The 19,143-nt window shown below is 35.3% G+C and overlaps 1 protein-coding gene across 1 annotated transcript; it reads right to left on the bottom strand.

Annotated features, from left to right (window-relative positions):
* Positions 1–2,594: 2,594 nt before the first annotated feature.
* LOC136798262 (epidermal retinol dehydrogenase 2-like) lies at positions 2,595–5,844 on the bottom strand. Its single transcript, XM_067054840.1, has 6 exons — positions 5,649–5,844; positions 5,313–5,445; positions 4,952–5,157; positions 4,587–4,831; positions 4,225–4,350; positions 2,595–2,912 (listed from the first exon to the last, which is right to left on the bottom strand). The coding sequence occupies exons 1-6, from the start codon at positions 5,835–5,837 to the stop codon at positions 2,810–2,812; spliced, it is 1,002 nt and encodes a 333-aa protein (XP_066910941.1). The 5' UTR covers positions 5,838–5,844; the 3' UTR covers positions 2,595–2,809.
* Positions 5,845–19,143: the final 13,299 nt, after the last annotated feature.

Below are 19,143 nucleotides of genomic sequence, written 5' to 3'. Positions count from 1 at the left end.
CGAGAAATGACTCGAAAATTTAAAGGAAGGACTTACTACTTGAGTTAAGATACCATCAGAAATAACTCAAAATGACGTCAAAATTTCCGAAAAATGACGTCACAACACAACTCAGTTTTTTCGTAACTCGGTTTTTAACTCGAGAAAAATAACTCGTGATTTCCGAGCCTTTTCACTATTATCATCAACTCATTTATTATAACTCGGTATCTATTTTGCTGACCAGAACGGCTATCTTTCGAGGAGGACTTTGCATCTCTAAAATAGTTTTAGAAGTGCGCAGTGTGTCTTATGAGCCTTTTGGACCAATCCCCTAGACAGTTCTAGTTCCCAAATTTTATAAGAACTGGAAGTGCGTGGTGAGCCTTAGGGGCCATCGTACTTTATATGGAAATACTTTTCCAAAAGAAAGTTTCCAGCTAGGAGGTAAAAAAACTTTCGGAACAGGTACTATATCACCAGGCGATTGATTTTATGCGAGTTAACTGTTCTTATCTACCAGGGCTGACAAAATCTTATAAGAACAGATCGCTAAATTCCAGCTCGACATTGAAGGACTTTTAAGAACAGAAACTTAATTTCCAGCTGCTAACAGTTTAAATATCTGTGCGAACAGATTCCAGATGGAAATTCAATATCATTACTTTTTTGATTTTAGCAAAAATAGGTCGTCGGGCCAGAAGCAAGAACAACAAATTAAATTGGTCTCATCTTATAATGATTCTTGTAGCTAAAGATTCATGGTTTATTAAACCAAACTTTTGCAAAAATCTGATTCTTTAAACCTTTAAACTTCAAAATTTATGGAAAGAAACAGCAAAAAACAATGACAGATTTTCTCCGAGAAAAGCTGGTAACGAACGAGGTTCATTTACAGGACAGGTAGCTCCAAAAACATAAAAGAAGTTTTCCACTCATTTTAGATGCACAAAAAGCTAGACGCATCCTAATCCTTGTCTGTACACAAACCCGAGATAATCGTGAGATACACTCTGGTACACACAGAGTACCTAATCCCAGCCCGAGCTAAGTTCTGCATCGACAGGGCCGGGGAATCAGTTTTAAAGTGAGGGGCCTAAATGATATATTGACTAAGGAGGCCCCACCATGGTTGGGGCGGACGGGCGGGAAAATTTTTGAAATTATGGTACTCTACATTGGCCTAGAAGTGATCTAAATTTAATTTTTATGAAGTTATTGGAATGAAAAAATCAAAGAAGTTAGGCGTTTTTTTATACTGATAATCAGCAAAGAATATACTACTATATAATAACAAAATGAAACTAAATAAAGTCGATGAAGCGGACTTTTACATGTTCAAAATTCATAAGTAAAAGTAGATTGAGGGTATGCTTTAACAGACAGTAAACATACAGTAATAAAAATTAAAATTGTCCAAAGTAATTAAAGCGATGTTCTCGAGTCGACACAAACTCTCTACCAACTTCATCTAAATCAAGTTTATCCGTTAGATTTTTATGGATATGGAGCAAAGAAAGATTGTTAAACCGTTTTGGCTTCATTGTTGAGCGTAGCCCTCTCTTTCTCTCTCTCACTCTTTTTTTTTCCCCTAGCCCCCTAGCCCCCCCCCCAGTTTCGCCGGCCCTGACGAAGGATTAAGGTTAAGAACACTTACATAAAAGCCATCAGACTTAGCTACAAAAAAAAAGTCAAGATAAAAATTATTCTATTCATCATATAAAAATCAAATATATTCTACATCTAATAATCATTTTTCATATAAAAACTAACAAACCAACGATGTAAAAATAATAGATAACCAACTACCTCTAGAAGGCACTTCTCCCAAGAGAACAACCATTGTTGTCCTATTGAAATGAACACTCTATTAAAAAGCTCTGTGTGCAGTGCGTGTTATGCTTTTAGCTAGATTTTGACACACTTTTTGACATCCACTGAATTGATAGAAAATTTGAATTGTTATTTACTGCAAATTTTGGAATTTCTTTTAAAAGATAAAGGTACCAATCTTTAGACAAATTGACTACGGATCGGCCTGATACCACTTAATCTTCATCTGGATAAATAAACGCTCATAAAATGCTGTTATCTGAAAAATATATGTGTGATTTGAAATGCGATATCTCACGTATGAAAAGTGGATGAAGGTTGCATGATACAAAATAAACAGATGAATGTTTATAGAACAATAATATCTAATTAAAAAATTCCTTCTGTGAGGCTGCCTATAGGAAAATACACTTTTTCTAACCCAAATTTTGGAAAAATATACATCACGTGATCGATTTTGTCCAATAGAAGGTTGCAAATGAAGCAAGTTTTTATTTAATTGCACTTTTTACGATGCAAAATGTCATTAATATTTTTACAACCGTAACACGGATGTTTTTTGAGAATCAAGGCAAGTTGGTTATCTATTATTTTTACATCGTTGAACAAACAGAGATAATTGCATTATGTTACAAGTTGCCAAAAAAGATGAATAACGCCCTGAAAAATCCAATGACTGTAAAGAGAATCAACGTATTTCACAATATGTGTATGAAAAGACCAATATTGCCATCTAGTTTTGTTGATCTGGATGTATAGATGTAAAAGTTTCGCAAGCTCTCTTTCATCGCAAAAAGAAAATCGAGATTTTGAATCTTAGTTGGATGGGTTTGCCCAAGCAAACCGTTGAAAAAGTTGCAATATTGAAAAGAGTTTAATCATTAAAAAACATTTTAATAGTCACGGTAAATAAAGCAATTCCTTAATCATTATACCCCCTATCATTTGAGACCCATTGGCCAATTTTGAAGAATGTGAGAATGGTTCAGATGATGTTTTACTTCGCCTTCTTGCCTTCTTTTCGTCCCTTAAAATCGTTCATCTGTGTGTGCAGCTTCAAATAATCAGACAATGGCTTCATCAATGCGCTCGGTGCCAAACTGAAAAACAAAACAAAAACGAAGTCAATTTTTACATCCAACTGTTCCAGGGGATTTTCAAAACTCTTTTCCCTACCATTGTTTCTTCAGAAATTTAGTTTTCGGGTGACAAATGAAATATTTAGACGAACTGAATTTGAATTGAGAAAGATCTCTGTGATCATAGGCGATATAGATAAACCCCTTGATGGTCAAGAGGGACGTACGCCAGATTATTTAAAGTAATCTATTTGTACTTTGGCTGTACAAATTTTAACTAGTAAAAAATTTCCCAAATTGGAAGGAAATATAATTTCTGTCGAGGATAAACTTCCGCGGACCATACTGTCAGAAAACCTCACCCTCTTTAATGTGAAATTTGCGATTTTAGCAATTTTAACGATTTTTTTTGATAAATGCCTGAATCACATGACATGAATGCCAAAATTGAAACTTATCCTACCAAAGTTTGATCCTTTAAGATTTGATATGTGCTTTTTACTTACTATCAAAAGGTTTTAGGACTGAAATACTTAAAGTCGTTAGAGTTATATCATGATTAAGAACATTTTAGTGTCAAATTTTGATAAAAGTTTTCGTGGATGTAAAAAACTTTTGCAAATCGACAGAAAAGACATCAACTTTCGAGAAAAAGGTAAAAAAAATCATAAAAGTCTGCACTGCTAAAGTATAGTTTTACGTTAACAGCTGAAACCTCGACCCTACCAAATGTAAAACCTGACACTTTCCAAGTTCACTGCCAAGCCCTTATTAGAAATCGAAGAATCGACTTTCTTAGTCTTTGAAAAATCCTCACCATTGGAAAGAAGGAAGGCTTGAATTGTGAGCTAATTATACATTAAATTTGGTACTCCCGCCAAAAAATATATCGAGATTACGAAAGAAATTTCGTCAAAAAACATCATTAAGAAAAGGGTTACGAAATTTCAAATTGATTAAGTCTTTAAAAGTCTTTTTCATACCTACTGAACATTCAAAGATTCCAATGATTTTCCAATGTTAAGATTAACAAAATAAACAAGAAAGAAGAAGACCGAAAAGTATTTTCATTACAGCCATTGATACTTTAAATTATGTCACAACAAAAATCACACTATTTTCTAGTGAAAGAGGATACAGAAGGATAACTTTTATAAATTTATAAGTTTTGAGCGGCCGAACCAAATTTATAATAGCTCAAAATGAACGTTTGAATTCTTTTTTTCAATGCCAAAAAGTTCAGATTGATAACAGTTTTTTCAGTATTACGATACACGTTTTTTTAAACAGCCGGTAAAAGTTTTGTTTTGGGACAGAATGGAACGAAGCTTACTTTTTGAGGATCATGAGAGGTAGAAGCATTCTTGGAACGTAGATGGTTTCTTCGTCATTCAAAACACCACACACTATGCTCTCCACTGTGAAATCCACCTCCAACAGTGGCAACAAGATGGGAGAACTAAATAATAATAAAAAATACCTGTTAGATACCAAGTGAAAGTTATCTACATGGCATTGAACACTGATTGTTTGCCTATACTTATTATGACACTTTTATTTTTCAAAAGTTAAAAGTGAAGAATTTCGACGTATTTGAGATCAAAGAAGGTAACCCATCAATGCTGTAGTTTGTGGCATAAGACTGTCGAAGAGGAAAAGACAAGCTGTTTTTATCATAACAAAACATATACTGACCCACTAGACACACCATCGAACATGCCAGTCTTGATGAAGAAAGGACAAACACAAGAAGTTTGGATCTTATTGTCAGGAATACCGATCAACTCGACAGTCAACGATTCGTGAATACCAACAGCACCAAACTTGGAAGCACAATAGTCCACCATGGCAGGAGCTCCCGAATGACCGGCAATGGATGAAACTGTCACAATGTGTCCGTGATTCTTCTCCAACATAGATGGCAAGAATGCTTTTAAAGTCTGCAACAAAAAAAGATGTGTATTTATTCTGCCATAACCTCTTCCTGGATACATCAAGCATAAAATATAAACAACTCAGGACTTATCAATCACGGCGCAGGAGAGGATGATAAGGCTTACCCAGAAATGTGAGATGGTGTTCACTTCCATAGTTTTGACCATCAATTGGTCAGGTGCGTCCAAAATCTTCTTCCCGGTCACTATACCTGCATTGTTGATCAACATGGTGACGTCACCAACTTCACGTTTGATTTGTTCAGCAAGTGCGTACACTTTCAGACGATCTGTCACGTCTAACTGATAGCTATATGCTTTACCGCCATTTGCTGAAAATCAAAGAAAAAGATCAAATAATGAATGGAAGATCCAAACTGCTCCTTATTTTTAGGTTTTTACTTTTCGAAATCGACTTGGAATAATCCAATATCCCAAGGAAAAACTTCAGTACGACTTGAATATTTGAATAATTCATTTCTCTTACATTTGATTGTGTTAGCGGTTTGTTCAGCTGTTTCGGCATTGAGGTCAGTACAAATGACGATTGCACCCAATTCAGCAAACTTGATGGACATAAGACGACCGATACCGCTTCCTGCACCCGACATAAATAGAATCTAAAATGATAAAAGTTTGAAATAACAACCAAGTAATTAACGTATCATATCGTAAATCCTATAGCAAATAATGCCATATATTACCCTACGTTAATTACCATTTTTCTGGTTTACTTGAGGCCCAGGTGCCACTTATAGCTTTATGCATTTTGAGGAAAAACTGTTTCAAAAATGATTTATATTAATTTTAATAAAGATCTTACCTCCCCTGAGATGTCTTTCTTATTTTTAGGCAAGAAATACTTGATCATACTCCACGGCCAAATGATTGCCATTTGAAAAAGCAAATAGATAAGGTTGCATGCTTTCTGGAAGAGTTCACCTGCTGACACCATATTTTGTTTAACTTTTGTTTTATTTTTATCTATTTTAAAAACTATGAAATAATTCATTCATTCATTCTCTACTTGTAATTCTTTGGTTAAAATCGATAAGTAGCCACTTTTGCGATTAGTTCATCGCAGGTCACAGGTCACAGGTTACAGACACAGGTTACAGACACAGGTCACATGTCATAAACTATAAACCAGAAGATTGTAACAAACTCATAACAATTTAAATTCATAACATAATCTGAAATTGTATGCAATAGAAATGTTTTGTACAAAATATTCCATTTGAAATATGACCATTTCAAACATAAGCTGGGTACACTTTTGTTTATAAGAACAAACTATATGTTACTGCTAACGCAGTAGCGAGGAATATATCACTGATCCCGATGAGTATATTCTGACCATATATTTCAGGGACGCTAAAAACAAATGCACAAAATTAAAAGTTAGAAAACTTGCCATAAACTAGTTACAAGAAACTGAAAATATCCTAAGTTAGACCCAAAGAAACGAAAGGCTGGCAAACAGAAAAGACGCAAACCCCCAAACAAAAGCACACTGAAAACGAAGCACTGGAAAACACACAGAAGACGCAAGCCCAACAAAGAACTAAGCATGTACACAAACATTAAGTGACGTCACAATACAAATTCACAAGGGACAAGACAAGACAAAGACAATATATAAAACAGACAATAGACACGCACGAAACATTGAGAAATATTAAATACGTTACGGAGGAGAACCATATACTCCCGCGTAGAATGGAGGCCTACTCGCACTCAATGCGGGAACATCTGGCTCTCCTCAAGATTCTACAAAATCTTGACAAATTCATTTTCACCTATAAATACTATAAATGTATTGACAAATTCATTTTCTACAAATTATTATTCTTTCTGACTTGAAGCTCTCCCGCATGGCAATCTATACTGGGTTTATGTATTGGAGTATCGAGGGCGACTATACGTGAAATGATACAAAACAAAGTCGATAGTTGATGTATGGCACTATATCGCCTTTGCTCACCTAAACAGACAACGGTATCTTGGTGTTTTTACCGTCATCAAGCAAAGTAGACAGTGATTTTGGAGACCTCAACTTTGCTTTATACCGTCCCCCTCGATTTATCTAGAATACATAAACTTGCCCTGGAAAAAGGCCGACCAAAATACAATAAAAGCCAAAGTTGCTTTAAACGTAGTGGTCTAAAGAAACGACTATTCTTTTTTAGAATCAACCTTACAATCTAGTTTTTATATTTATAAAAACTAGATTGCTGACGTGTGGAAAGGAATGTCGGCGCGTGACTGATCCTTTTGTTTCGATAATAACATCAAAGCGGGAACTAATTTTCTTCTCGTTTCTTTCTTTCCTTTTTCTTTCTCATAACTTCAAGCTTTCCCTCAGACTATCCCAAGCGTGGTTAGCTCAAATGGTTAGAGCATCTGTCTCCTAAGCATGGGTTTCCGAGTTCGATCCCTCTGGATGTCAAATTTTCCAATTCTTGATTTTGTTTTCGTGCTCATCACTTTAATTTTGAATCACATTTCATGGGAGTGAAGAGATATCGACGCGTTATGTAATGTTAATTGCTATTAGTAATTACGCGTTCAATTTGAATCTATGATCTGTTCCCTCTTAGTGAGGAGTTTGATACCCTTATAACAACCGTATTTTATAAGCACTGAATAGTGAAATTCAAATGACGATAAGAAAGATAAGCAAACGATTGGATCAAGTGTCAAATATTTTGACCCGGAAATCAATTATCATGCTCGCTCACTCACTGGCTGAAAGTGAAAGTGAAAGTGAAAGTAGTGAAACAGAAACTGTCAGTCACCAAACGCAGGCGCAAACGCCTATAACCGTTCTTCTATATCTCAGCCTTGAATAATCGCTTGTGGTAAAAAAAAGATTGAAGAAAAAAAAAAATTTAAAAAGTTCTTATTAAGTGATGCTATCATAGCTTATCTAAACCTTACACAGAGAGCGGAGGTAATATATGCTAGTTACTTGTTTGATTGACCTTCATTTTAATAGAAAGAGAATTAAAATAAGAAATTTGAAGAATTGAAAAATTTGACACCCACAGGGATCGAACTCGGAAACCCATGCTTATGAGACAGATGCTCTAACCACATGAGCTAACCACGCTTGGGAGAGTCTGAGGGAAAGCTTGAAGTTATGAGAAAGAAAAAGGAAAGAAAGAAACGAGAAGAAAATTAGTTCCCGCTTTGATGTTATTATCAAAACAAAAGGATCATTCACGCCGACATTCCTTTTCACACGTCAGCAATCTAGTTTTTATAAATATAAAAACTAGATTGTAAGGTTGATTCTAAAAAAGAATAGTCGTTTCTTTAGACCACTACGTTTTTAGCGACTTTTATAAGAATTTCTTTGGATGAATATTCCATAAACTGATCATTAGAACACTTAAAGAATACTTAAAGAATAGTCGTCGGTGGGAGGGGGGAGGAAGGAGGATGAAATCATTCTTCACAAGTAATATACTTTATTATTCTTACAAGCCTCCCCCAGCAGGCGGGGGTATCTTATTATTGACCAACATGTATAATCAGCCTCGTATCCGTATATCCCAGGCTTAACTTATTAAAAACTCATAAAGTTGTTGACTTATACTGTATCCGCATATTCCAGGCCTAATCTTATCTTCCAGTTTAAAACATCAAAAAGCAGATAATACAAACCAGAGACGACGAAGTTGACATATTCTTGTAAAAAAAGCGTGTGTATCCCACCCCCTGCTTGTCTGCTCAATTTTTAATATTAGGATATGTCAATCTCATTTTAAGACACTGCCAAAAAACTGTATTTTACCCATGGTTGGCTTTTTATTGTATTTGAGTTGAGGATCAGCTTTTTCCCAAGGGTCGAGTGGTCGGCCTTTCTCAAGGGTCAGGGTCAGGCTCGAGGCCGAGGTTGGATTAATATAGATTGCCCTCCCGCATTTTGCGAGGTGAAGTTGATGAAAGCGCTATGCTAATTGAAGCCTAGTTAAAGGAGTGGTTCGGTAAAAATTTCATTTTTTAATATCTGTCTTATTGGATTCTCCTTTTAAAAAGACACACAGAGATATAAACTGTTAAAAACTAATTGATTATTCGTTTCCTTTAAAAGGCCACTCACTTTTATATGCCTTTTAAACGAGACCTTTTGCTGACATCACAGACGCTGTTAAAAACTGTAGCTGTGTTTACTGAAGTGAATTATAAACCTTTTCCTGGGTAGAAAAGTGGTTATTTCTGCTAGAAACTGAAGAAAGGAGTGGTTAATTATGATAAATTTGTACTATAATCTTTTTGAATACTTGGGTAAATGTATTCTGACTTGGAAAGCGATATATTCAAGCTATGAAGAATATGATATCAGTGGAAATGAGGCAGATTCTGAGAGAGAAAATGATTCTGAGAGAGAGGATGGAGAATGCAAGAGAGATATGGATCTCCTCATTAACAAGATGAAGACATTTAATCTCTATCTCTATGAGCCTGAACGAGAAGTATCGAGTAAGCAAGAGTGACATTTCTTCATCCAAAGACAAAAAAGACTATGAAACTTGTTCTGAAGGTAGAATTGAGAGTTTAGGATTGTTTCAATGAAAAATTTGATCATGGAGACTTTCAGTCCATTATTGATAGGCAACAATTCCCAAAAATGTCCATCGAATAGATTGCTAAGATACATAGCATACAGGCAGTTTTCATGGTGGGTTTTCAAGAGATTGAGAAAAAATAATCGCTGAGTTCTCCCATCACCTGAAAAAACTATGGCAAATAATTTTTTTGATTGATGGGTCTGTCAATTCATCCGTTAGTGCAGTGCATTAATAAGTTCATTTTCCAGTTTGCATTGGATTAACATCCTGAGTTTCATCGATATCGTTTGGGTTTACTATTTATTCAATTGACACAAGCTTTGTACTAATTGATGATGTTGGATGGGTCCTTCATGGACCTGAAGTTTAGCCTTTTCTTGTGCTCTCCTTTCATTCGACTTTCTTTTAGTTGGTTGTTTATCTTTGTTGTGATTGAACAAGTTTTGGATAGCGTCTTCCTTAACAGTAGTCTATGCGGCGCAAGCCCTAGGATGACTTTGTGCTAAAAATACCAGCTTTTGGTGTTTTTTTTTTCTTTAGTGTTTCGTCCCTAGGTAGCTTGTACAAAGATACTTTCACTCTTAAGTGAGCTGTTAGTACATACAGTTCACCATGGTGACACCCTCTTCTCACAAACCCGTTGGAATTTTTCAACCAGTTGGGATAGAAAAAAACGGACTTTTTTTAAACTTGATGGGGATTGATATTTCCATAGTTTTTTAATGGCATGGGATTTCAATTCTTTTGTTTTCAAGTCAGAGAATTCAGTGGGGATTGGAAAAATAGCATAATATTTTGCAGAAAGGATTGGTTTATTTGATTATCATAAAGAATTCTTTGATTATCTTTAGTGTGGACAAAAATTGAGACATAATTTTCCACTGAGGACAATATTCTGGCCAATTTTCTCAGTGGGAAGTGGTCCCAGTGGGTCTGTGAGAAGGGGTGTATGGTAAAAAAAGAAGTAAATATCACGAGTCTGAATCCTACATCAAGTTCACTTGGAAAACAGTCCAAACTGACTATAAAAGTGGGATAAAACTAATTTTTCGTAAACGATGGATATCTGTAATTATTTCATCAGAAAACAGCTAGAAGAAGATGGAACTCATAGAAAGAAAAATATCCAAATATTTTCCTTTGGTTATATATTCTGAAAATCTTTTACAACAAGAGACGACAACATTAAAGTAAAGTAAAAAGTTTTCAAGACTTGAGAGCTATGCAAAAAATATTGACCCACGCAAAAAATAATGACCCACGCAAAAATTTTGACCCATGCAAAAAAATGACCCACGCAAAAGTATTGACCCATGCAAAAAAATGACCCACGCAAAAATATTGACCCATGCACCCACGCACCCATGCAACCCACGTAATTTAGCAGATTCTCTATTGTAAGATTATGTTTTCATTGTCAACATTATGTAAGTTTTTTCATAATTTTAAGGTCGTAATTATTTGTATATACTTTCATTGCTTACTTATTTCGTTTTTGTTGCATAAATTTACTTAAATTTACCGTGGTAAACAAAAGCGAGAAAAGATTATGCTATTGTTTTAGAATTATGCAACATAATTAAAGTTTTATGATAATTATTATGAATAATCAGCATACTTTATGCATGGATCGCGCATTGTGAATTGTAAATGGTTAGATCATGCATCTTAAATTACACCAACCCCTCTTACCTCAACATACTAAGTTTTTAAAATTTTAGAGTCTGGTGCAACTAATAAAGTCTGATACAGTTTGTTTGATACTGTCTGTATATATGTCAGTATAGACCTAACTCTTCATACAAAAATTACAGGAAATGCATATTTGGACTTTGTACCCTATGCTGCACACAAGCACTTAAGCCAAAGTCCTGCAAAGGGGGAGACAAAAATCAGTTTTTTGAAGTTTGCAAAAGATCTTTCAAATTCAGTATGTGAATAGAGCAGTAAAAAATACAACTTTTCTATTTTTCCTTTTTATTGCAAAAGTTCTAGGAATGAAAATATAGGGATAATGATAATTGAATAATATCCAATGATGATCCGCGGCACTATTGTAAAGCTAGAATCGCTTTGCGCACTTTGCGCTTGAGAAAATGATTGACAGATTTAATTTTTCACCCGTGCGGGAGCTTGCAAGCGTTCTGCAAGCGTTCTCGGTTCAATCCTTGGACCGTGTTAAAAATGGTAGACTCAGCTGTGACGGATAATTTTGATTAAAGTTGTTGGAATGTTTACAAGACTCTTGACAGAAAATCCATTGTTTTATTGCCAATGATGACAGTGCCGCTGCTATTTTGTTAGATCTGACATATTGATGTTTGTAAGTGCACTTTATAGTTTTGATTCCCATCAAAGAATCATTGTCCTTTTTTCATGTTATTATATGCTGTTGTAGAGCTTTAGAGCTAGCCTGTATGTATGTGAGTGAACCCTTGTTGACAGACTTTGGAAACCCAGCAGGCAGACGCACATTTTTTGTCCACAGATTTCTAAATAATAAATTACCCCTCAGTGTTTTTTCCAAGCACCCAAGTTAGACGGTGGTATTAAACTCAATTCAAATTGAGTTCATTGATAAATTCTATAAATTCATTCAATTTTAACCATTTTAAAGTGCTAGTTAAGACAAAAATATGCTCAGCTTTCTGAACCCCCCCCCCACCAGGGCTAGCCCTAGACCCACAGAGGGGCTCAAGGCGCCCCCAACCTCTGATATCGCGGCTTACGCCTTTGTTAAAAACTCAATTTGAAAGTAAAAACGGAGGCATTACTTGGTGCTTGGAAAAATCCCTGCTTACTTACTTACCGTGCACTGCTGTTATGGTGTCCATTCCAGCCAAACCATATTTTATCATTCTACAGAAATCCCGCTTGAAAAATCAAAATATTGATACGTGGTTGAGTTTACTAAACTTTGCCGAATTAAAACGCGGGAAAATATCATATGACATATGACCACGGCTTCCGTTTAGTCCAATCATGATTCTGATCACGTGATATAGCTTGATGTTTTGACTTTTTTAAACCAATGAAATCATTTGTTTATCCCGCACTAAAGGCCTTTCTAGATTACCGCGCAAAAAAACACGGGGGTCAGCATGAAATTTAAAGCCTGCTGCGGGAAAGGGAAATGGTTTTAAAGAAACAAATATATGCAAAAAGGTTTTAATTTATCCAAATATCAGGAAAACAAGTGACATTTACATGGTTGATCTTTATAAAGTTTGATCTGACGGTTTGTTGTAAAGAATGTTGACCCCCGTGTTGGTTTTATAACCTATATTTTTGGATTTGTGAGAAGACAAATGTTATTGTAAAAAAAAGTCATTTGGAAGTGTAATCATACCCTTTCCAGGGAACTGGACCAACATTTTTTAAGTCAGAATTCATTGCCAGTAATGTCGCAGCGTGGTTTGAAACCTCGTTGTAGGTCTGGTGGAAAATGGATTTATTTCTGAATGTAAACATTACTGCAGCTAGAATATTTTCTTTATTTTGACAAACAAAAGGTCCAAGGTTTGTTTACTTTTTATTTTACTGCATTTCTCTGTCTTATTCTGCTGTAGTAGGCAAATGAAAACTCCTGATTTTTTGTTTTAGTCAGTGCTCGCTCGGCAGCCATTTTGAATTTTTTTTTTCGGCGTCTGTACTCGGCAATTTCATGACCTCTACAGAATCGACGATTTTGCTTGAGGGGAACAGCAGTGCGTGAATGGTCCTAAATCCGACAGCCCTGCCTAAATCCGATGGGGTCTTTCAAAGATACAAACTAAAATAAAAACAAATCTTTCGCTATGACGCAATGAAGATACCAAAGTGTCAACTAAACTGAAAGATTTGATACACTGAAACAATTGGACCAAATAACAGTAATTGCTTTTTATACAAAACATACAAAACATGATCTTTTATTAAAAAATTGTTAACGTATTAAACATGAGCGACAGATTCAGAATGATAGAGGTAATTATTTTTACAACTCACACGTTTTTGATCACATTAATTGACATTTTGACATTATAGTCATCTTATTAGACAGCGGCGGATCTGAGGGGGTTCAAATGGTTCAGCTGAACCACTCCAACCCTTTTAGTAAATAAAAAAACAAAGACCCTTTCTTCAAGTGAAATCTAGTTTTCTGATCGGAACTGATTTTTCTTTTTGGTCATATCTCGATATTATTTTACCAGGGGTTGTACGCATGTAGCGTGCGTTTCCGTGGTGCGCGCGACAAACTTAGCTTTTTCCGCGCTAAAAAATCTTTAGGTTATGTGTGTATGGCGTAGCTAGCTTTCCCGGGCTGTAAAAAATCTTTGTTATGATTTTTTTTTTGCGGGATTAATATCTAGCTGTGTTCTAGGAAAATCTTTGATTTTGAACCTGGTTCAGAAAATGCATCCAGTGAAATGGCAAATTTGAGGTGGTTCAAGGAAATTTCTCGAAAATACGAGACCGACCGTTTTGAGCGTAAAAGATTTTCCTACAAAAATAACTTTCAGTCGCATGTCGTCGCCGGCAAAATATTGAAATGATTTGAAGGGTAGCCATTCGTACGGCAAACGACCTCACTCCTTTGCAAGCGTTCAATGCAGTGTTTTAAAGAAAGGAATTGAAGTCCTGAAAAGTGGTAATAATCAGGCAATTACTTATCTATTTGAGGACATTTTTGGTTCAATTTAATCAGTAAATTTGAGAATCACACAACAAATCAATCAATGTATGATGATTTTGACAAAGACTCTGTGTGATGGAATTTTCATCTGCTTTTGTTTGATGTGGTGAATGGAGTGATAAAAGAAAAATACTTTCATTCTGAGGAAACATTTTTGTTTTGGTTTATCTTTAGAGGAAAAGCATTCATACCAACAAAAACAAAACTTAAATCAATTTTGCTTGATAAATGAAGTTTGGAATTTATTTATGGGAAAGGACTTATTTGTGAATATTTGGTGGAAGTTTATTGTGTCTTGAATATAATCACGAATTTACGTTTGGCTCTTCTCCCATCATCGGGCATCGGGAATATCACGGGGAAAAATCTACCTAGCTACATATGGATCACAAGATTTGCGATTGGCTACGTTTCGAGAGGTTTTTCTCCCATCATTGGACATTGATGAATTTCACATTGCTACATTTCGAGAGATTCTTCTCCCATTATTGGACATCGATGAATTTCACATGGAAAAAAAGCTAGCTAGCTTTATTTTTGAAAACTATTATAGAAAAACAAAACAAAATTTGTTTTATAACAGAGACTGGAAGAAAGGTTAGGGAACAACATTTTAGTAATTTGATTGAATTTGGTTGAAGAATGAAATTTCTGGAAAGGTGAACCTTCATGCATGCTTCAAGATAATGTGATGCGAGGAAATATTTTTGGTTTCGTCATAAGAAGAGAGTTCATACCACTTTATACTTGCAAAACAAAACTAAGATTACTTTTACGTGATCATATGAAAATGTGGTGTACTTTTATACAAAAAGAGACATTGGTGACCTCTGAAAAAATTATGGACATTTTGCAATTTTTTGGAAAAAAATCACCCAATTAGCATTTTGTAATGACCTCCAATTTGTGAAATTTTCCTGATAAAGTGCCAAACCTTTATTTTCCTTGGGGTTTTTGGGAAAATCACCCCAAAATCAGTTAATAATGACCCCTCCCCCATTTTATGGATTTTCTCTGAGAGTACTGCCCCTGCATCTTCCACCCCTACAAGTAAGCATAAAAGAGTACGGTTGAATGCAGAATTTATGAAATGATATATAACAACAATCTCTACCAAAAGAATTATAAACAACACTCCATACAATTGTGAAAGTTGAAAAAGTGCTTTCCTACAGATTGTTGATGATTACTGTTAGTACCTTTAATAATGCTTAAGAACATCAAACTTTTTACTTTTTACTTTGAATGTAAAAAGTACTTTTTTATGAGATTATTCATCTTATTTGAGAATTTCTTGAGTCTATTTGCACATAAAACACATTATATCAGTACTCATGGTGTACTCCACTTTTTGGCAATCTTTTATTTTTCCATCTTAAGAATATTGTATTCCCTTGTATGTATATATTATATAAATAATCTCCTTTATTTTTTAACTTGATCACTGTTTTCAAAATATTATCCATTTTTTATCCAGGTTTTATAATGTAAACATACTCAACATGAAAAGTTTTTGCTTGATTGTCAGCCAATTAATTCGCTACAAAGAAATTCCATAAAAAAATGGTTATAAGAATAAATTATCGAACTTTTTTACTATGTTTTAAATATTCACGAAATGAAACTGAAGTGTGTAAAGTATTTAATATTATAAATTGTCTTATTTTTTCTTCAAACTTTTCTTCAAAACCAATTATTTGCTCTATGGCTCTCTCAAAAACATTTTCTGCAAGAACCATGAATATATAAAAGAATATACACCAAACAAGCAGTTCTGAGCATGCTCTGGGTGTCTGTTTTATCAAAATAAAAGGTCAAACCAAAGAAATATAAGAAATATAATACTAACTATATTTCCGTTTTATGAACGTTTTGTGTGATAAGATTGAAAAGAAGAAACTAGATGTGCGCAGTTGCAGTTAGGGAATTTCCCAATGTATATATGAATATCACCACAAACGATTATTACACGTTCAGCGTCTGGCTGTTCAAGCCGGGACAAAAAAAGAGGCCAACCACCCTCCTTTCAGCGCATGGGACCATTCAAAAAGTACGTACGCTCGAGAGGGGGGTACTCCCAAAAGCGTACGAGGGGGAGGGGGGTCCTTGAGGAGAAGTACGTACGCTCAAATTTTTCCTAAACTGTCTTTTTTGAGAGAAAAACGCAATATTTTCACATCAAAGAATGGTTTTTGCGATTGTTATTTTCATTTCTCCTCTGGTATTTTTGTTCATCTTATAGATTCTTTTAATTTCTTGAGACTTTGTTATAAACAGGATTGGATACCTACATATTCTACTGTTACAAGAGTTACAAGTTTCAACTTTGGTTAGGGGGGTGTACTAAAAAGCGTATGTACGCTGAAGGGGAGGGGGTACACATTAAGCGTACAAGGGGGAGGGGGAGTCAAAAATTTGCCTTTTTCGAGCGTACATACTTTTTGAATGGTCCCCCGCTGAGGCCTATGTTTGGAGTTCATAGGTAATGGGAACTGCAGACGTGCAGGCGCTCATCAACGTCCCCCATGTTGAATGGAAAAAATGTGACACCGCCCAAACAGGGCGGGTGCAAAATTTACGCCCAAAACGTTTGTTCCGAAAATTTTTTTTTGAAAAGAGAATTTTGAACCCCCTCAAAAAAATCCCAGATCCGCCTCTGTTAGATGTTTTGTTTCGAGATTTCTTGCAATAGTTTATTGTTCAACTTGGAGAGGAAATGTTTGTAAACATTTTTTTTCATAGCAGTTATTTGGGGGGTCGGATTTAGGCAGGGCTGTCGGATTTAGGACCACTCACGGTACTTACTTACTTACATAATTAACTTACCATAAAACCTCTTTTACCAACATCAGCCACATTTATAAAGGCTCCTTTCCAGCGGCCATTTTGTTTAGAAATGAACCTGTGTTTTCATTTTCATTTGTTTATATATCATTTTGCAATGTCAGCTTTTTTCCATAAATTATGTGCGCGCATAGAAAAATATTGAAAAGCCCGCAAATATTCTCCTCAGTGACTTGTTCTCAGAGCGAATCGACCAATAAGATACACTCGCATATGCAGGGACACAACTACTATCACGAGTTAGACCAGACCGTAAAACAAGACAGTTAGTCACACTAGGAAATCTAGCTTTTAGAAAAAACAACATCAGTCATCTACAGGATGTATTTGCACAACAAGGATGAGAGTAACCTGAATCAAGTTCGCAAGACAATTAATTAAAACGTGCAGCAGCCAAAATCAACCAACCAAAATTTGTCATTCAATTCCCGAGACAGCGCTTCGATTTTTAAGGCCTTGTTTATACACTAAAGTAAAAATAATTCCGCACATGTAAATGGGTCATTGTTTAAGGTCCGGCAAAATTTCCGGGAAACAGCCTATCCGGTGGTGCGCGGATCTAGGTGGGTTCCGCCTCCCCCGTAGATCTTTTTCTTGGGAAGTTGATCTTCAAATTAGTTTTCAAGGTTGGCTTGGGTCAAATTTTTTCATCTATGGCTCAAATTTTAGGCAATTTCAATTTCTCAAAGTTTTTGAAAATGTTAATTTTATTCAGTCTAGCACATCCTTGCAATTGCACGGGGTTATTCGCGAATGCGATCGGTTGCAAATGCAACGGGTAGAAAACGAAAGTGACGTAATACCCTTCGCAAATGCATCGGGTAAATATAACCAGTTGTAGTTGCACGGGGTGAAGATTTTGGAGAATTCGAAAAAGGAAGATTTCAGGGGATTAATCCTATTCTTAAATAATTTTTTGTATTGCTCGGGTTAAGAAACAAGGAGATGAGGGATACCAGAAGGAAAAATGCTTTAAATATCTATTCTTGGAATCAAAAGAACCCTTTTCCTGTCAAGGCCTTTGTAATGAGTAGATTAAGCCGCGCGGCGAAAATACTACAAAACGTAAGCCGGACTTAAGGGAAGAAAAATTTTTTTTGCGAGATTGGAAAAAAAATTTATGTTATCTTGAAAATCTACATCGCGTATTGGAATTTACAATTTTCCTGTTACTGCTATGTCATTTTCGAGTTTTTCATTTTTAATTACTGTAATTAATTTCTCTGAAAGTCCATTTGGGAATACTGGACACTCTGGCTTTCAACTTTAACATCTTTAATTGTTTATATTTGATTTTTTCATTGATTGATAGCGTATTATGGAAAAGTTCTTACTAAACTTACTAAAAGAAAAACATTAATTAATCGTTTTTCTGATTTCATTTTTAGGCCCTGACTTCTTTGGAATCAAGTTATGGAGCAAAAGAAGACATGAAGACTTTTTTATAAGAACAAATAAACTCTACAAGCACTTACTTTTGTATTGTTTTACCACCATCATTGTGACGACCATCTCAAAAGGATAAACTAGCAATAGAAGAACTTAATGATCTGCTCTACTGTCAGGTGGTCGGGGTGGTCGTAGAATAAACAAACGAGATGATTGGAGAATCTTCAAATTTTAAATAAACGGGGAGACCTAATTATTGGGGAAGGGGAGGTTGGAAACTGTTCTTCTAAATGTCCCCAATATAAGTTAACTACACCATAGAGTGAAAAAACCTAGCTATTTAGAGAAAATAACTCTTCTTTTCCAAAATAAATGAATTTTAATAAGGTCCGGGGGCTGAAAAAAAATTGAAAATTAACAAGCGGGGGAGGCTGTTTATTAAGTACCTGAGAGCCACTTGTTGGGATCCCATATCAGTGATAAAATTCTGTTGCATAATACCTTATCGGGGAAAGAAAAAGTCGGGTTTTAAAGAGTCGGGAAAAATTTCTGTCATACATCAACTTCTTACGAACAGTATGGCGGAATTCGTCGAACGTTTAGAGGATACAATTACCAAAATCAGGTCCCGTATCTGAAAGACCACCACTGTTTTAGTTCGAAAAAATGAATTTGTCAAAAAATTGTATTTCGGAATCGGGAAAAAATATTCAAATGTTTAGGAGTTTAAGAAAACGTTTCGGTAGCGGGGAGTTTGTGCTCGTTTAGACGATTTGGCGGAATTTCAGAAAAGTATTGACGAATGGAGGAAACAGAAACACCCTGAAACCCTC

Source organism: Clytia hemisphaerica, unplaced genomic scaffold (genome assembly GCF_902728285.1).
Source record: "Clytia hemisphaerica strain Z4C2 unplaced genomic scaffold, Clytia hemisphaerica genome assembly, whole genome shotgun sequence".
NCBI classification, from domain to species: domain Eukaryota; kingdom Metazoa; phylum Cnidaria; class Hydrozoa; order Leptothecata; family Clytiidae; genus Clytia; species Clytia hemisphaerica.
Note: the sequence above shows the minus strand (reverse complement) of the source record. Positions and strands in the feature narration are given on the sequence as shown.

Excerpts from the sequence above, each read along its gene's own strand:
- LOC136798262 (XM_067054840.1), bottom strand. The coding sequence starts at position 5,837 with ATGAATTATTTCATAGTTTTTAAAATAGATAAAAATAAAACAAAAGTT. Across the intron at positions 5,158-5,312 it reads AACCGCTAACACAATCAAAT|CAAATGGCGGTAAAGCATAT; the intron begins GTAAGAGAAATG and ends TTTGATTTTCAG. Across the intron at positions 4,351-4,586 it reads TTCGATGGTGTGTCTAGTGG|TTCTCCCATCTTGTTGCCAC; the intron begins GTCAGTATATGT and ends ATTATTATTTAG.